The sequence below is a fragment of the Entelurus aequoreus genome, linkage group LG15 (assembly GCF_033978785.1).
Source record: "Entelurus aequoreus isolate RoL-2023_Sb linkage group LG15, RoL_Eaeq_v1.1, whole genome shotgun sequence".
NCBI lineage: Eukaryota > Metazoa > Chordata > Actinopteri > Syngnathiformes > Syngnathidae > Entelurus > Entelurus aequoreus.
Window position 1 is genome coordinate 25,218,121 of NC_084745.1, and position 18,924 is coordinate 25,237,044.

At 37.8% G+C, this 18,924-nt stretch overlaps 1 protein-coding gene across 10 annotated transcripts in view; it reads left to right on the forward strand.

Moving 5' to 3' along the window:
- sema5a (sema domain, seven thrombospondin repeats (type 1 and type 1-like), transmembrane domain (TM) and short cytoplasmic domain, (semaphorin) 5A) overlaps positions 1-18,924 on the forward strand; it is a 476,735-nt gene that overhangs the window by 388,173 nt on the left and 69,638 nt on the right. For all 10 annotated transcript variants that reach the window (XR_009821170.1, XR_009821171.1, XM_062021096.1 and 7 more), the window contains one exon: positions 4,468-4,693. Coding sequence is in view for 8 of the 10 variants with exons in the window: in XM_062021096.1 (XP_061877080.1) it covers positions 4,468-4,693 (226 nt within the window). In the remaining 2 variants the exon portion in view is untranslated. The remainder of the gene's footprint in view (positions 1-4,467; positions 4,694-18,924) is intronic.

An 18,924-nucleotide genomic window follows, 5' to 3' on the forward strand; every position in this document is an offset into this window, starting at 1 on the left:
TAGAATTAGATCAAGTAAAGATGATTTTGAGGAGTTTTTAGTATTGGGTCGAGTTGGGGAAGTGATTAATTGAGTTAAGTTTAGTGAGTTGCATACAGCTTTAAGGTTATCAGAAGAGGAAGTCAACCAGTCAAAATTTAAATCACCAACCAAGAGAAGTTCACTAGCTTTTAACCCACTCATAAAGGATTCAAGCGAGGCAAGGGCTTCAGTGGAGGCAGAGGGAGGTCTATAACAGCCTACAATTGCGAGAGGTTGGCCATGTGAGAATTCAAGCTGCAGGGCAAGGAGTTCAAATTGTTTAGTGATTGACAGTGATGATAATAAGGTAACATTAAATTTGTTTTTTATATACACAGCCACTCCTCCACCTTTTCGAGGACGATCGCATCGGAAGACATTATATCCATTTATAGCAATGTCCTTGTCAGAGATTGCTTTGGTTAGCCAGGTTTCTGATAAGATAAATATGTCTGCATTGGTTGTTTGAATCCAGATTTTGACTAAGTCTAATTTTGGCAGTAGACTTCTAATATTTGAATGAATTAAACCAAGACCTGACCTAGCTCTAAATTCATCAGGAGTACTGATGTTGTACAAAGCTGGGCCTGGATTTGGTTGCACATTGCCTGATAGAAGAAGTAAGACCAATATAAAAATGTTTCGTTTCATATGGCAAGGTAAACCGATGACAACATTACTTGGCTTCACAATGTCAAAATGAGTAATTTCAGAAGGAGAAAAACATCTATTTAACACAGAAATACACCATAAATGAAGCTGGTTAGAATTATTTAGCACTGACCCACATGTAGATATCAATAAGCTTTGTGTAAATGCTGTAGTTTCGTAGGACCAGGTGATTGTTATTGCGTTCGGTAGAGTTAAAGGTTGGTGGAGCACCTGGTCAGGTACCCCACTACAATTGCAGAAAACAAGTCCAGGAAAAAGCATTAATATTAAATACAGAGCTTTTGTCAAAGTCATTGTTAAATTGTTTTACTACCTACCCAGGTCCAATATTCAAAGTTCAGATGTCCAGGCTACAGCAGTTTGAAGGCCAAGCTAAGGCTAGCAGAGGCCCAGCCTTAGTCAGTCTGAGGCTAAGATAGATCCAGGCTGTGGCAGATGGAAGGCCAAGATGAGCTAGCAGACCCAGTCTGTAGGCAGTGAGAGGCCAAGCTGGGGCTAGGTTAGAGCCAGGCTGTGGCAGATGGAAGGCCAAGATGAAGCTAGCAGACCCAGTCTGCAGGCAGTGAGAGGCCAAGCTGGGGCTAGGTTATAGCCAGGCTGTGGCAGATGGAGGGCCAAGATGAAGCTAGGAGACCCAGACTGTAGGTAGTGGAAGGCCAAGCTGAGACTAGGATAGATCCAGGCTGTGGCAGATGGAAGGCCAAGATGAAGCTAGCAGATCCAGGCTGTGGCAGATGGAAGGCCAGGATGAAGCTAGCAGATCCGGTCTGCAGCTAGCAGATCCTGTCTGTAGGCAGTGGAAGGCCAAAATGAAGTTAGCAGACCCAGTCTGCAGGCAATGGAAGGCCAAGCTGGGGCCAGGATAGATCTGGGCTGTGGCAGGTGGAAGGCCAAAATTTCAGCTAGCAAAACATCTCCTGGCTTCAGCAGGTCAAAGGCCTCCAGATTTCCAAATCCAACAAAAGCAGTCAGAAATGCCACTTTTTGGAAGTAAGCCTTCATTCATCAATTGTTACACTTAAACCTAGTACAATTTACTTAAATTGGCTAAAAAATAAATTAAAACAGATAGAAATTCAGACCACTTTGACAAGCAGACAAACAAAAGACAGTGATGTCGGCCATCTTGGAATATTGGCACAGATTACAAATATTACATCTCTAATAGCTATGCTTATGTTAAATAGTAGACAGCATCAAGAAATTATCGTAGATTGCGCGATGAACATGACACTACTACCAAGAATGTCTCGGAATTGCTGGATTGAATACAGGTTCGAAGCAAAGAATGACTGGCGGAAGAGAGTCGTTTCAAAGGAATCTTCGGACGGAGAATCATGGAAACAAAACTTTCGAATGTCTCTGAGTTTATTCAAAAGATTAATGGAAGGAGTTATATATCCAAAGGAAAAGACACTTCCCGTTGATAAAGATTGATGTTGTTCTGGACAAGCTTGCCAGTTGTGTGGAATACAGAGTTGTTGTTAAAGAGTTTGGAGTGCACAAATGCAGTGTGAAGAGGTTTGTGTACGCTTTTATTATTTGTCTTGTAAGATACAGTACCTGCTTCATTCTTTTTTACCTCATTTGTATTATGTTCAGGAGTCAGAATTAAGCCGGCATTCTCATTTTCCTTAGCTACCTTCTTAAAATCGATACACTTCAAAATGTTTTCCTTTAACTTGTGAAGCAAATAAACATGTTCCTCTTCATTGCAAATGTTGCCTATGTTTTGATTGAATGGTATCTGCTTCCGGGTTATATCTCGCGCGTTGAGACTGGCTCAGGCGCGACACGAAGGGTCCCCTCCGGCAACCCACACCCACTCGGGAGATCTGGAGGAGTGACGGAAGCTATCTATGTCAAAGTTGAACAGAGAAGGTGGTCTGCGACGCCACCTATTCCCCATATACAACACTGTCCTTTCAACCATTTCTAATAGACTCTGCAAGTCCACTTCAACGACTGTCATCGGCAATGACAGCAAGATTGCCGACGAAGATTGTTTTTCTCACTACAATAGCGCAAAACTATCCTTGCCCAGGCACACCCTCCTGGTGTCAGAGTATAACTACTTGTGGTGTTGGCACTAGCCACTAGACTCGGTCGGACCAATCTAAGTCTATGAGCATGAACTGATGAAGCTTACTTGGATGAGAGGCGAAACGTCTTCTAAGACAAACCAAACCAGTTGCCATCGATGAATGCCCTGAAAATCCTGTCAGGCTTGTCACTGACAGTTTGGTGATGTTTGTCAGCGCTCTTATTTTGGTTCCAGTTCCTGCACGTCTCCCCGAGCGCTTGTTTCCCTCACCTGTCCCTGATTGGCAGCCTGGCACACCTGGTGGCAATTGCCAATCAGGCTACTATTTATACCTGCCTTACAATCCTCCAGCACTGACTGGAGGATTGTATGCTGTAGACTGTTTGCTGTTTGCCCTCTCCAGTTTTCCTTGAATCCTGTATCCTGTTGCCTGTTGCCTGTTTCCTGGTATCCTGTTTCCTGTCTCCTGGCTCCTGGTTTGTGTTTTCCCTGCATTTTTGGCATTAAAGTCATGTTTTCCTGCATCAAGCCTGCCATCTCTGTATCCTGGGGTTCATCACCAGCAGTTCCTGACAAATACAATGACCTGGATGAATGAGAACACCCATAGACTGGTTTCCAATCGCATAATCGGGGTGTTTTTCAGTTTTTCAAAAGCCAAACGTGATGAGATTAAGGTGTTTCCATGGGTTGTCGGATGCTTCTTGAGATCCAAATTTTGAGAAATCCGATTAATTTAATGCATGAAAACGTAGACCTATAGATTGACTTAAACCTTATCGTTATGTAATAATACTATTAGAAATATGTAAGTTGCAATGACATTATTGTTAAATATTGTTTAGTTCTTGATGCAGCTCTTTTATTGGATCTTATTTGATTTTGCAGTTGTACCTTATGTTGTAACCTATAACTCTTTTAGTTTTTTAAAACTAAATGTGGTTTTTATTGCGAATGAATATACATTTATATGACGCAGTGCAGTGCAGCTCTACACCAATGTACGTTTTTCCACATTATTAAATAAACGCTTCCCTCAAATCGAGGATGTCTCTTGGTCGTGCAGGTGTGCCTGATGTGGTGGCGTGTCACTCTGCTCTATCTGGCAGGCCCTTATCGTCTCCAAGGTCTGGCAGTCACTCAAGGCCGAAATTTAGCATGAATAAACACAACCTCCTCAGGCATATGGAACTGCCAAGATTATCTCCAAGCTATCAACACATTTAGCGCCTCAAAGGATATTTTCTGTCCTAATAGAATCTGTCGGCGAGAATTTGCAGCAGTATATTCTGACTGTGCTCCTGAAGATGTGAGCTGTCTTCTTGATGCAGATGGGATAATGTGCCTTATTTGCACCTCCATGCATCACATCCCGTCCGTTTCCAGCTGCCTTGAAACTCCCATCAGTGACCGTTTCTGCCTGGTTAGTTCAAGCAAAGGTGTCTAAGGGCATGTATCCTCAGCTATCCTTAGTATTTTGGCGAGCCGTTACAACATAAACCGACGAGAACCACAATCAGGTGGCGCCGAAGGCTGAACTGTGATTAATTCCACATCAAATAAGCTGTTTCCATCACATTAGTCACTCTGTTGGGATTTTTTAGAAGCAATTGTCTGGTGTTTTATTAAGCTTGAGAGCTCTGCTAATAATTTACGTCTGAGCTTTTCACACCTCAATGAGTAATGATTAGCCACAAAAGAATAATAAATGCCACGTTTCTCATCTGCAGGAGTACCAGCCTTGCAACAGCCAGCCTTGTCCCGACCTGAAGAAGACGACCCCCTGGACCCCGTGGACGCCGGTCAATATATCCGACAACGGCGGGCACTACGAGCAGCGATTCCGTTACACCTGCAAGGCTCGTGTCCCAGACCCCGGATTGCTGGAGGTGGGCCGGCAGAGGATTGAGATGCGCTACTGCTCTAGCGACGGCTCTACCGGCTGCTCCACTGACGGTGAGGAGCGATGGTTGGCTTTTCACTCTGCGTCCTCTTTATCTTCGCTCAGTGCCATTTATCAGCATTTCATTTATCAGCAGACTGAAGCAACTGACATGTTAATTATCAGCCAATCTATATGTTACAACTAAATGAGTCACTGCGTGGGCAACAGTATGGAGACACACTTCTTGATTAATTCATCAATTACATTTTAGGGCAGGCGTGGGCAAACTTTTGGGTTCAAGAGCCACAGAAAAGGGTGCTTGAATAAATTGTAAACTATACCGTACTATTACTGTACATGCTTTAAAAGTGCAGCCTAAGCTTTTTAGACTAATCAAATTGTACACACGTGTGTAAATCGCCCGAAAATGTGTAAAAAAATGTTGTGGGGATTCAGCAAAACACCCCAAAGTTACAGTGGAGGTGCATTGAGTTGTGTGAGAAATTTCAATTCAATGGAGTCAAACTTGGAGATTTAGCACATTTGCCCAAAAAATTTTAGCACAGGAAATAAATAAGGTGTTTGTGTTTTGCCAAAATCTACCCTTATATGGGCAGCGGTCAGAAGTGGAAGTGCTGCAAAGACATTGTCGACAATTCCATGCATCCAAATATGGCCTCTTCACCACATTTGAGTATCAACTTGCTTGAGACACAAGAGGAGGTACTACTAGCTACTTTGAGGTACTATTTGAAGATCAGCAGCCTACTGAAATGAAATTTTCTTATTTAAACGGGGATAGCAGATCCATTCTATGGATCAAATCTAATCCATTATTATTATTATTATACTGGATCATTTCGCGATATTGCCATATTTTTGCTGAAAGGATTTAGTAGAGAACATCGACGATAAATTTCGCAACTTTTGGTCGCTGATAAAAAAAGCCTTGCCTGTACCGGAAGTAGCGTGACGTCACAGGTTGAAAGGCTCCTCACATTTCCCCATTGTTTACACCAGCAGCGAGAGCGATTCGGACCGAGAAAGCGACGATTACCCCATTAATTTGAGCCAGGATGAAAGATTTGTGGATGAGGAACGTGAGAGTGAAGGACTAGAGTGCAGTGCAGGACTTTCTTTTTTCGCTCTGACCGTAACTTAGGTACAGGTCTCATTGGATTCCACACTTTCTCCTTTTTATATTGTGGATCACGGATTTGTATTTTAAACCACCTCGGATACTATATCCTCTTGAAAATGAGAGTTGAGAACGCGAAATGGACATTCACAGTGACTTTTATCTCCATGACAATACATTGGTGAAGCACTTTAGCTATGGAGCTAACGTGATAGCATCGGGCTTAACTGCAGATAGAAACAAAAGAAATAAGCCCCTGACTGGAAGGATAGACAGAAGATCAACAATACTATTAAACCATGGACCTGTAACTACACGGTTAATGCTTTCCAGCCTGGCGAAGCTTAACAATGCTGTTGCTAACGACGCCATTGAAGCTAACTTAGCTACGGGACCTCACAGAGCTATGATAAAAACATTAGCACTCCACCTACGCCAACCCTCATCTGCTCATCAACACCCGTGCTCACCTGCGTTCCAGCGATCGACGGCGCGACGAAGGACTTCACCCGATCATCGATGCGGTCAGCGGCTAGCGTCGGATAGCGCGTCTGCTATCCAACTCAAAGTCCTCCTGGTTGTGTTGCTGCAGCCAGCCGCTAATACACCGATCCCACCTACAGCTTTCTTCTTTGCAGTCTCCCATTGTTCATTAAACAAATTGCAAAAGATTCACCAACACAGATGTCCAGAATACTGTGGAATAATGAGATAAAAACAGAGCTGTTTGTATTGGGATACAATGGTGTCCCAATACTTCCGCTTCAACCATTGACGTCACGCGCAAACGTCATCATATCTAGACGTTTTCAACCGGAAGTTTCACGGGAAATTTAAAATTGCACTTTATAAGTTAACCTGGCCGTATTGGCATGTGTTGCAATGTTAAGATTTCATCATTGATATATAAACTATCAGACTGCGTGGTCGGTAGTAGTGGGTTTCAGTAGGCCTTTAAGTTGCTGCTGTGTCCTCCCACCGCCAAAGCCATGCACCTGGGGATAGGTTGATTGGCAACACTAAATTGGCCCTAGTGTGTGAATGTGAGTGTGAATGTTGTCTGTCTATCTGTGTTGGCCCTGTGATGAGGTGGCGACTTGTCCAAAGTGTACTCCGCCTTCCGCCCGAATGCAGTTATGATTGGCTCCAACACCCCCCGCGACTCCAAAAGGGACAAGCGGTAGTGAATGGATGGATGGATGCTGTGGCCCCTTCAGTCTTACATTCCATAGTCCCTAGTTTCCTGCTGCCCTCTGTCTCGTCTTGAATACAATTGCAGGGCTTGAATTTAACCACGGCAACTGCTGCAAAAGCCGCGACCGCCCTCGTCATTTGCGGTAATGCCCTAAAAAATTTACCAACATTTGCGGCAAGAACATGCCGTGACTGCCCTTGACTCTTTACTTGTTAATGGACGAGATATGTAACAGTGAACGGTATAATGATAATTTGTGATAAAATTCCTGACGGTTAGGAACACCGTCTAATTTTTTAATTACAGAAAAACCGTCATTTATTAATGCATTTTAGGCAACACGAAGTCAGGCGCATGCACATTAGCGTCGTTTGGCTTGATAATCATGACAGACTAAAGACACAGACTGGTTTAACATCATTTTCCCTCGCTTCCCATGTGTGTTTAAGAGTGCACTGCTGTGTTTAGATGGAGACAGGTGTGGACAATATTGGAGACGGACGCACTTGTTCCCACACTAAAAGTATACAGCGAAGGAGAAAACTATTTTATGTTTTGCAACAGGCGATGTGTCGTGACGTTGCCACAACTTGTTTATAAAGTCTCTAGTTTGTTGACTGGGATGTTCACTCGTCCTTTATTTAACTGCAAACTGTATCAGTGTTCAATTAACATCAATACTAGCTCAAATGTTTTGTCATCTCATTGAAATGAACGAAGGCTGTGAAGATTGTGTATTTGACGTGAGCGGTGTCACTCTTTGTTTTTGTTGGCCAAACTGAACCAAGAGAAAAACTAAGCTTGTTTATTAGATTTCATCTTCATTAGCCAAACTGCTTTGTGTCTTATTTTAATATAAAAAGGTAAACAAAAGGTTTTTATACATTGCTTGTGTTTTTTCATGTCACAAAGGTATCATTTCAAAAAACATTCATGTGACAGACCATTTTGTTATTGTGTTATTGTGTACAATTAATTCCTCTACGACATATTTCTGCTCAAACTCTTAATGGATCTGTCCCTACACATCATCTACATGTACATATACAGTAAATGTACATAACTTAAAAAAACTAATAATTTAAAAAAATACCTCCCTCTATCACAATGTACAAATAGAGATAAAGGCATCATGTAATGACAAAAAGCTGACAAGTTTATATGAAGTGTGTGAATTGTGAATTATATTTATATAGCGCTTTTCTCTAGTGACTCAAAGCGCTTTACATAGTGAAACCCAATATGTAAGTTACATTTAAACCAGTGTGGGTGGCACTGGGAGCAGGTGGGTAAAGTGTCTTGCCCAAGGACACAACGACAGTGACTAGAATGGTGGAAGCGGGGATCAAACCTGGAACCCTCATGTTGCTGGCACGGCCGCTCTACCAACCGAGCTATACCGCCTCAATATATTAATAATGAATTTTAAAAAACAGTTATATATATATATATATATATATATATATATATATATATATATATATATATATATATATATATATATATATATATATATATATATATATATATATATACCGTAATTTCCGGACTATAAGCCGCACCTGACTATAAGCCGCACCAGCTAAATTTAGGGGAAAATACAGATTGCTCCATATATAAGCCGCACCCGACTATAAGCCGCACCCGACTATAAGCCGCAGGGTTTTGATGTGTAATTACCGTAGTATATAGGGGTTCCTGCTACCACGGAGGGGATTGTTGGGACAGTGATGACTGTTTGGGAACGCAAAGCGTCCCATTTATTAACAATAAATCTTTCAATCATTTAATCAAACTTTCACATCTTTGACATGGCGAACAGCATTCATGCAGAGTACAAATAATACAACGGTGCAAAGTAATACAAAGTGCTCGCCTGTACGTTATCAAAATAACCAGCCTACCGGTATATGAAAAGTCAGTCTTTAATCATTGTGTCATCGTCTACCTCCTGTGTACTAAAACCACCGAAATCCTCTTCGTCGGTGTCGGAGAAGAACAGGCCGTATATAAGCCGCACCGTTGTATAAGCCGCAGGGACCAGAACGAGGGGAAAAAGTAGCGGCTTATAGTCCGGAAATTACGGTATATATATATATATATATATATATATATATATATATATATATATATATATATATATATATATATATATATATATATATATTATATATATGTGTGTATATATATATATATATATATATATATATATATATATATATATATATATATATATATATATATATATATTATATATATGTGTGTATATATATATATATATATATATATATATATATATATATATATATATATATATATACACATATATGTATGTATGTATATGTATATATATATGTATGTATGTATATATATATGTGTATATATATACACATATATATATATGTATATATATGTACATATATATATATATATATATATATATGTATATATATATATATATGTATATATATATGTATATGTGTATATATATATGTATATATATATATATGTATATGTATATATATATATATATATATATATATATATATATATATATATATATATATATATATATATATATACATATATATATATATATATATATATATATATATATATATATATATATATATATATATATATACGTATATATATATATATATATATATATATATATACGTATATATATATATATATATATATATATATATATATATATATATATATATATATATATATATATATATATATATATATATATATATATATATATATATATATATATATATGCATGCATGCTTTGGAGCCCCTGCCTCGAAAGAAAATTATGTTTGCCTTGGTGCCCTTTTAACTTTCTTTGGTGCCCTAAAATATGAGCCCTCCTTTAAGGCAACACTTGCCTTGACCTTAAAAAGTTAAAATTTGAGGCCTGCAATTGGTTACTCCTTGCATTATCCCCTTTTATTTTCCTCTGTTAGTGTGTCTGTTTATGGCATTAGGAGAGAAATTGGGCATTGATTAATCTTAATAAGCATTAAGTGCCTTAGCATTAGTGCTTGGCCCACCTCTTTAGTCCATCACTGCCACATGCAGTCACCTGGGCTGTCACAGGTAGGGGTTGTTCTCATCACACATGGAGATTTTGAAAGGAGCACCAAGGTGGTGTTTGTTCTGGAAAATGCTATATGTGTGACAGTTTCTGTTTAGCAAGTGTGTGTGAGTGTGTTTCATTAGAGGTTGAAGCTTGATGTCACATCATGCGCAGTAATCGGTCTGTGACAAATGTGGAGATAGGCAGGAGCACCATTCACTAGTGCAGCGTGATGATTTTAACACAATTAAAATTGACTTCACAAATGACTAAATCATGTTTGTAAGATGTTATTTATTTGAATGTTCTCCTTAGATGTCATTTTTGCAGGGGCTGGTAGGGGGAAAACGCGCAGCAACGTCCAAACGCTACAAAAAAAGAAAAACACACAAAAAAAATGTGGCAATACCAAAAACACAAACAAAGAAACAAACGTTTGCTGAACTTCCAGAGCAGCCTGTTATGTACAGATAAGGGAAGGAGGCGACAACCAGGGCACAACTGCGGTTCACAAGGTTTATTCAAACCTTTGATGATTACGTGGCGTGTGTATGCTACTCTAAGTGAATGAGTGTAGACTATGTGCAATATTAATAGTGTAAATGTTACCAGGGGTTGTTGTCTGTGAGTGTTGGTTGTATCTTTTCGTAAGTGGATTCACTCCTCAGTATCGAACTTGAATGTAAAATTAACAAGACCATAGACAATTGTTTATGTTATGAAAAAATATACAAATAAAAGTTGTTTGTGTTTGAGAAAGCAGCCATGTCTGAATAATTGCGACCCTCGTGGTGTTTATTGATGCTAGCAATCTTCCACATGATGAGCTAAGATAGAAATAAAGGTTTACATCAGGAATTTACGATCAGGTGATGTAGTACAGCGTGGCACCTGAAAAGGAATCAGCTCTTTTCTTCCCATCTCGCAAATCAGGCCGTGAAAATGAAATATACGAGCGTGTATGCAAAAAAAATAAAAAGGATGTTTATGAGCGAGTTGCATTTGCGGTCAGTAGTGTCTGATGTTTATGTCCTCCTCTTGTCTTATTTGAAGTCTACACATACATCACAATCCTTCTTGTCTGGCACTAATCTGTCATCATGCCGTATCGCTGCTTCCTCGTGCTTCATGGGAATAGTTAGTGTTTTTTACAAGAGGGTCACACGTTATTAGCACAGCACATGATGCGTATGTGCTTGCGTTATGGTAGATAAATGAAAAACATGTGTTTTATACACACTTTTGTACAACAGAACGCACCATTTTGTTTCAGTGATCACAGCTTAATGATAGCAATTAAGTTAATTACTTCTAACCTGTAATGACTTGTTGTTCAGGTATAGCCCAGAGCTTTTTAAGCTGTTCTTTTTTTTTTACAAATATATGTAGAAATATTCCAGCAACAAGAGTTGTCTGATTCTCTGCAGGCGGGTGCTTTGAAACCATGCTGGGAATTGTAATTAAATGTGTCACAGTAGCAGATAACCTACAATTGGACACCTGCTTGTTGAAATTAATGAATTAGAACAATTATGATATGAAATTAAAATATTTACTGTATATAAATGTATAGTTTTTTTTAAGTTATACTAATTAAAATAGTTTTCACTTTTAAAAAACAGATTTATCAATTAATCAGTCAAAGTTTATTTATATGGCCCTAAAACACAAGTGTCTCAAAGGGTTGCACAAGCCACAATGACATCCTTGGCTCAGATCCCACATCAGGGCAAGACAAAACTCAACCCAATGGGATACAATGAGAAACCTTGGAGGGGACCGCAGATATAGGGGACTCCCCCACCCCCCTGGTCGACCGGTGCAAAGGACGTCAAGTAGATCTAGATAATATTGTGGGAGTCCAGTCTATAGTGGATCTAACATAATAGTGTGAGAGTCCAGTCCATAGTGGGGCCAGCAGGAGATCATCTTGAGTGGAGACAGGTCAGCAGCGCAGAGACGTCCCCAATTGATGCACAGATGAGTGGTCCACCCCTGGTCCCGACTTTGAACAGCTAGCGCGTCATCTGTGGTCACCTAATAACCTCTCCACGCAGGAGAGGGGGGCAGAGCAGAAAAGAGACGGCAGATCAACTGGTCTAAAAGGGGGGTCTGTTTAAAGGCTAGAGTATACAAATGAGTTTTGAGATGGGACTTAAATGCTTCTACTGAGATAGCATCTCTAACTGTTACCAGGAGGGCATTCCAGAGTACTGGAGCCCAAATAGAAAACTTGAGGGGCCATGATCTAAAAAAAAGAAAAATATGTATAATAATAATAAAAAATAATATTAAATCGTCCACATTAGTAATAAAAAAATATATATAATTATTATTCTTTTTTTTAATTTGAATTTATTACATTAATTTTTATCTGTCAATTTGATTAATTAGAAATAATAGAATTCTAAGTATAGAAATACGGAGCCCCTAAAGGGACATGGGAATTATTTTTTTTTAGACATGTATCTCGTGGCCACGAGAAAGTTTCTCGTGGCCACGAGATACATGTTTTTTATAAAAAAAAAATATATATATATATATATTTTTTTTTTTTTTTTTTTTTTTATAAAAAGTTTCTCGTGGCCACGAGAAAGCATTGGATGCGTGCTGATGGTTTGGTGTGTGTTAAAATGGCAGTTTAGGAGTTAATATGGCTGTATTTCCAATTAGGACTTTCCCCCATGTGTGTTGTGGCAAAATGTGAATGCTTGATTAGTAGGTGTGAGACAAACACTTTATCTTCCTGGTTATTGTAACGCTACGTGTTTGACATTATTTAAGACTTTATCATGCCCGGGAAAGGACAGTTTTCCTCTTCTGTGGCTGATATTTACACATCGCATATTTACACACGCGCATCTGACTAGAATACCCTTATGTGCATTACATATATCAACATCAACTACCTACTGTACTGTTTACTTGTTGAAATACCCTTTTTAGAACAAATATCTACCCACATAATTTATATGTGTATATATAATATATATATATATATATGTGTATGTATGTATGTGTATATATATCTATATATATATATATATATATATATATATATATATATATATATATATATATATATATATATATATATAGATATATATATATGTGTGTGTGTGTATATATATATATATATATATATATATATATATATATATATATATATATATATATATATATATATATATATATATATATATATAGATATATATGTGTGTGTGTGTATATATATATATATATATATATATATATATATATATATAGATATATATATATATGTGTGTGTGTGTATATATATATATATATATATATATATATATATATATAGATATATATATATGTGTGTGTGTGTATCTATATATATATATATATATATATATATATATATATATATATATATATATATATATATATATATATATATTATGTATAAGCATGTATATATATACTCTACCGTTCAAAAGTTTGGGGTCACATTGAAATGTCCTTATTTTTGAAGGAAAAGCACTGTACTTTTCAATGAAGATAACTTTCAACTAGTCTTAACTTTAAAGAAATACACTCTATACATTGCTAATGTGGGAAATGACTATTCTAGCTGCAAATGTCTGGTTTTTGGTGCAATATCTACATAGGTGTATAGAGGCCCATTTCCAGCAACTATCACTCCAGTGTTCTAATGGTACAATGTGTTTGCTCATTGGCTCAGAAGGCTAATTGATGATTAGAAAACCCTTGTGCAATCATGTTCACACATCTGAAAACAGTTTAGCTCGTTACAGAAGCTACAAAACTGACCTTCCTTTGAGCAGATTGAGTTTCTGGAGCATCACATTTGTGGGGTCAATTAAACGCTCAAAATGGCCAGAAAAAGAGAACTTTCATCTGAAACTCGACAGTCTATTCTTGTTCTTAGAAATGAAGGCTATTCTACAAAATTGTTTGGGTGACCCCAAACTTTTGAACGGTAGTGTATATATATATTATATATTACTGTAACTTGTTCTTAAAAATAGTAGTTATTTTGTTTGTCAAATTTAGTGTTTGTGTGTATATATGTATACTGTATATATGTATGTGTGTTTCTTCCTATACAGTATACATGTATATGTGTGTGTGTGTACGTGTATATACTGTGTATATATATATATATATATATATATATATATATATATATATATATATATATATATATATATATATATATATTTATATATTATATATATACACATATAAATTATATGGGTAGATATTTGCTCTAAAAAGGGTATTTCAACAAGTAAACAGTACAGTAGGTAGTTGATGTTGATATATGTAATGCACATAAGGGTATTCTAGTCAGATGCGCGTGTGTAAATATGCGATGTGTAAATATCAAAATATTACGTACGTCGAATCACTTTTTGTCAGGCAATATTACATTTAATGACAATTTTACATAAATAAATACATCCAAACAAGTTGTACATATTTATTATTTGCAGGAAGAAATAACAGTTACAATTGTGTGTGTATTTTCCAAGCAAGAAAGAAGTTTGATCACATCAACATCGGACTAACTGACACACTGCGCTTCGCTGCAGGTCGTCGTCGTAACCCATAATATGGGTTTTAGGGCTGCTCAAAAAATTGATTCAGATCCAAATCGTGATTTTTTTTTAGATCATTATTACTATTTATAGTGTTGCTTTTATTAATTTTTGTTTTTGCTTTTTTTAGTATTATATTTGTATGTCTTCTAAATTGCTTTGATTATTGTAAAAATGGGTTTGGGTTGGATTTGGGTTTGCTCTATTTTCTTTGAGATTGCTTAACATTGTTTGAGTTTTGTAAATAAAATTTTATAAATCAATTTTTTATGACATGTTTTTTAGGCCAACCCTCAACCCATCAGCCAAGAGGAGCTTGTGTAACCTGTTTTGAAAGGGTTTAATAATAATTTATATACCAAATCAAATATTATGAGAAGCGCGTTGTATCGACAATCGATTCCGAATTTAATTGTGTCACCCCAAGAATCGGAGTCAAATCGAATCTTGAGATGCCCAAACATTCCCACCTTTTTGTCCAATTCCTCGCACAAATATGCAAATTGCAACCATAATCTTGTAATTTTCTGACTTGATTCTCTGCGTTATGTCTCTCTCGTCTATGTTCGCTTGGATAAAATTCCAAGACTAACTGAAAATGTTAAAAAAACGCAAGTAATTGAGCCGCATATTAAAATGTCTTTCATTAATGCAAAGGTCAATCCCCCGGCCCCGCCCTCCGCTGCTGGGGATCCACTCTATACTATATGTGTCATTGTGGTCCTTTTACTCCTTATTTTGATGTCCATTATAACGCTAGGATTTTTGATACAACCTCCCGTGTTGAATGCTATAATTTGCACAGGTGTACCTACACCCTACTTTTATTGTGCTTCCTGTGATGAAAGCAACAATATATCAGCCCCCTGTGGGCCTTGAAGGAATAAAACGTTTCTCTATAACCATTGGCCAGCCCACAATAGAAATGATGACTGCAAAAAAAATCAATAAGCATTTCTGATGTAATCAACAGAAAAAACATTATCGGGTCTCAGCAACTGTGACTCTGGACTATTGTGCCGGAATTAAACATTATTTGTGTTTGTTTCCAAATTGCATCCCAAAAAAGCGACTCTATGGAAGAAAGCTTTATGTGAGTTTAGTCTATTACATTATTCTTTATTTAGTGAGCGATGGCTGTGTTATTTCCCCTGAAGAAAGTGTGGGATGTCAGCAGCCTTGATATGTTTCACTTGAGCTGATGTGCTATCAGGGCCAGGCCCTCTCGTGGGCAACAGATTAGTTCTCGACACAGTACAGGCTTGGTGGACGCAGGCCAAGGCTGACGGATGATAACCGCTATAAGCCATCCTTATTGTCTTTGCTTTCTTCTCTCACTGTGCTCAGCCGACATGCTCCTTTCACACCACTGCCTGGCTTTTTTATCAGGAAAAACAACAGAGCGTCAGTTTACTTCAAATCAAATCAAATCAAACGTTTATTCATATAGCACTTTTCATACACAGGCAAGTGGCAAACACAAAGTGCTTTACACAAAAGAAATAAAAGAAGAGAATAAAACAGATATATACAAACGCACAAACAGCACTATTGACAATAACAAAACACGGCATGGCACTGAGGATTGAGGAAAGATGCTACTTTTAAGGCGTCCACTCTGGAAAATAGCTAAGATTAAAAAAAAAAAACAATATGAAACATACTGTAAAAATACAATAATCAAAACCCAAAACCAGTGAAGTTGTCACGTTGTGTAAATCGTAAATAAAAACAGAATACAATGATTTGCAAATCCTGTTCAACTTATATTCAATTGAATAGACTGCAAAGACAAGATATTAAATGTTGGAACTGAGAAACTTATTTTTTTTTGCAAATAATCATTAACTTAGAATTTAATGACAGCAACACATTGCAAAAAAGTTGGCACAGGGGCATTTTTACCACTGTGTTACATGGCCTTTCCTTTTAACAACACTCAGTAAACGTTTGGAAACTGAGGAGACAAATTTTTTAAGCTTCTCAGGTGGAATTATTTCCCATTCTTGCTTGATGTACAGCTTAAGTTGTTCAACAGTCTGGGGTCTCCGTTGTGGTATTTTAGGCTTCATAATGTGCCACACATTTTCAATGGGAGACAGGTCTGGACTACAGGCAGGCCAGTCTAGTACCCGCACTCTTTTACTACGAATCCACGCTGTTGTAACACTTGGCATTGTCTTGCTGAAATAAGCAGGGGCGTCCATGAAAAATACGTTGCTTGGATGGCAACATATGTTGCTCCAAAACCTGTATGTACCTTTCAGCATTAATGGTGCCTTCACAGATGTGTAAGTTACCCATGTCTTGGGCACTAATACACCCCCATACCATCACAGATGATGGCTTTTGAACTTTGCGCCTATAACAATCCGGATGGTTCTTTTCCTCTTTGTTCTGGAGGACACGATGTCCACAGTTTCCAAAAACAATTTGAAATGTGGACTCGTCAGACCACAGAGCACTTTTACACTTTGCATCAATCCATCTTAGATGAGCCCAGCGAAGCCGGCGGCGTTTCTGGGTGTTGTTGATAAATGGCTTTCGCTTTGCATAGTAGAGTTTTAACTTGCACTTACAGATGTAGCGACGAACTGTAGCTACTGACAGTGGTTTTCTGAAGTGTTGCTGAGCCCATGTGGTGATATCCTTTACACACTGATGTCACTTTTTGATGCAGTACCGCCTGAGGGATCGACGGTCACAGGCATTCAATGCTACGTGCAGTGATTTCCCCAGATTCTCTGAACCTTTTAATGATATTACAAACCTTAGATGGTGAAATCCCTAAATTCCTTGCAATAGCTGGTTGAGAAATGTTGTTCTTAAACTGTTGGACAATTTGCTCACACATTTGTTCACAAAGTGGTGACCCTCGCCCCATCCTTGTTTGTGAATGACTGAGCATTTCATAGAAGCTGCTTTTTATACCCAATCATGGCACCCACCTATGGAAGTAGAATTGTCTCACATCAACTTATATATATATATCAATATGGTATTAATACATATGCATATATTAATAACTATACAATTACAAATACAAACGTGATATACAAATAAATAAATAATCTGTATTTGTAAATATATTTTTGAGATATGAAAATATATACAAATAAAATGTATAAATATAAAAATGTGACATACAAATAAATCAAGAATTTGTATAAATAAACGTGTATTTGTAAATATATTTTTGAGATTTGAATATGAATGTGCTTGATTTTGTATTTGTATTTGTATTGGATTTGCATATGTGGATCGCTTTTTTGCTTTTGTGTCGATGAGACATTCCTCCCACAAACCAGATGCACAAATAAATGTGACCTACACGCTCCCCCGAACAACCAGCAGAGGGCACTGCAGCCAGAGCGGTCTTTATTTATACTTGGATGACAATTGAGAATATTAATTAGAAAATTCCCTTTATGGTAAATAATATTTTTGCAGTTGGATCTTCTTGGAAGTTATTTTTTGACCTCCTAATGATTGCCACTCTTTTATTATAGAGGAACCACAGCTCCCTTGGGGCGACGTGGTTCAGTTGGTAGAGCGGCCGTACCAGCAACTTAAGGGTTCCTGGTTCGATCCCCGCCTCCACCATCCTAGTCACTGCCGTTGTGTCCTTGGGCAAGATACTTTACCCACCTGCTCCCAGTGCCTTCCACACTGGTTTAAATGTAACTTAGATAATGGGTTTAACTATGTAAAGCGCTGTGAGTCACTAGAGAAAAGCGCTATATATATGTAATTCACTTCACTTCACTCCCTTGACACAGAGTGATATTCAAACAACAGCAAAAGCAAGGTTCCTGACACACAATCTCCCGCTGCTTGCAATGAAAGGAAGGCTTTGAGCTGTTCGAACAAGCCTGTCAGGAGCCTGGGTTGGTGCCGTCTAATCAGGTTTAAGTGAGGAAAAATGTGTGGTTGCACACCTTATAACTTTAGTAATTAACTTGTGCTTGCTTGTCCTCTCAAGACAGATCCTTGCGGTGCCATTGGTGCCAAAAAGGTTTTTTTTTCTTTTTCGTGCTCCTTTAAAAGCACATCTGCGCACACATTCTACAACGTCGACGCCATACAGCGCCTTTTTATACACTAAAAGTAGTAAATTGCAGCACATCGGCACGATTCACAGCAAGTGTATATCAGTCATTTTCAAAAGCATACCTTTGCTTTGCGGCTCTAATTTATTCCCTCAGGCATATGTTTTCACGTGAGTTCAACCTGCCTTATGTTCTTGTCAACGGTGAGTTACTGTTTGAAGTTTTGTGCGGCCCAAA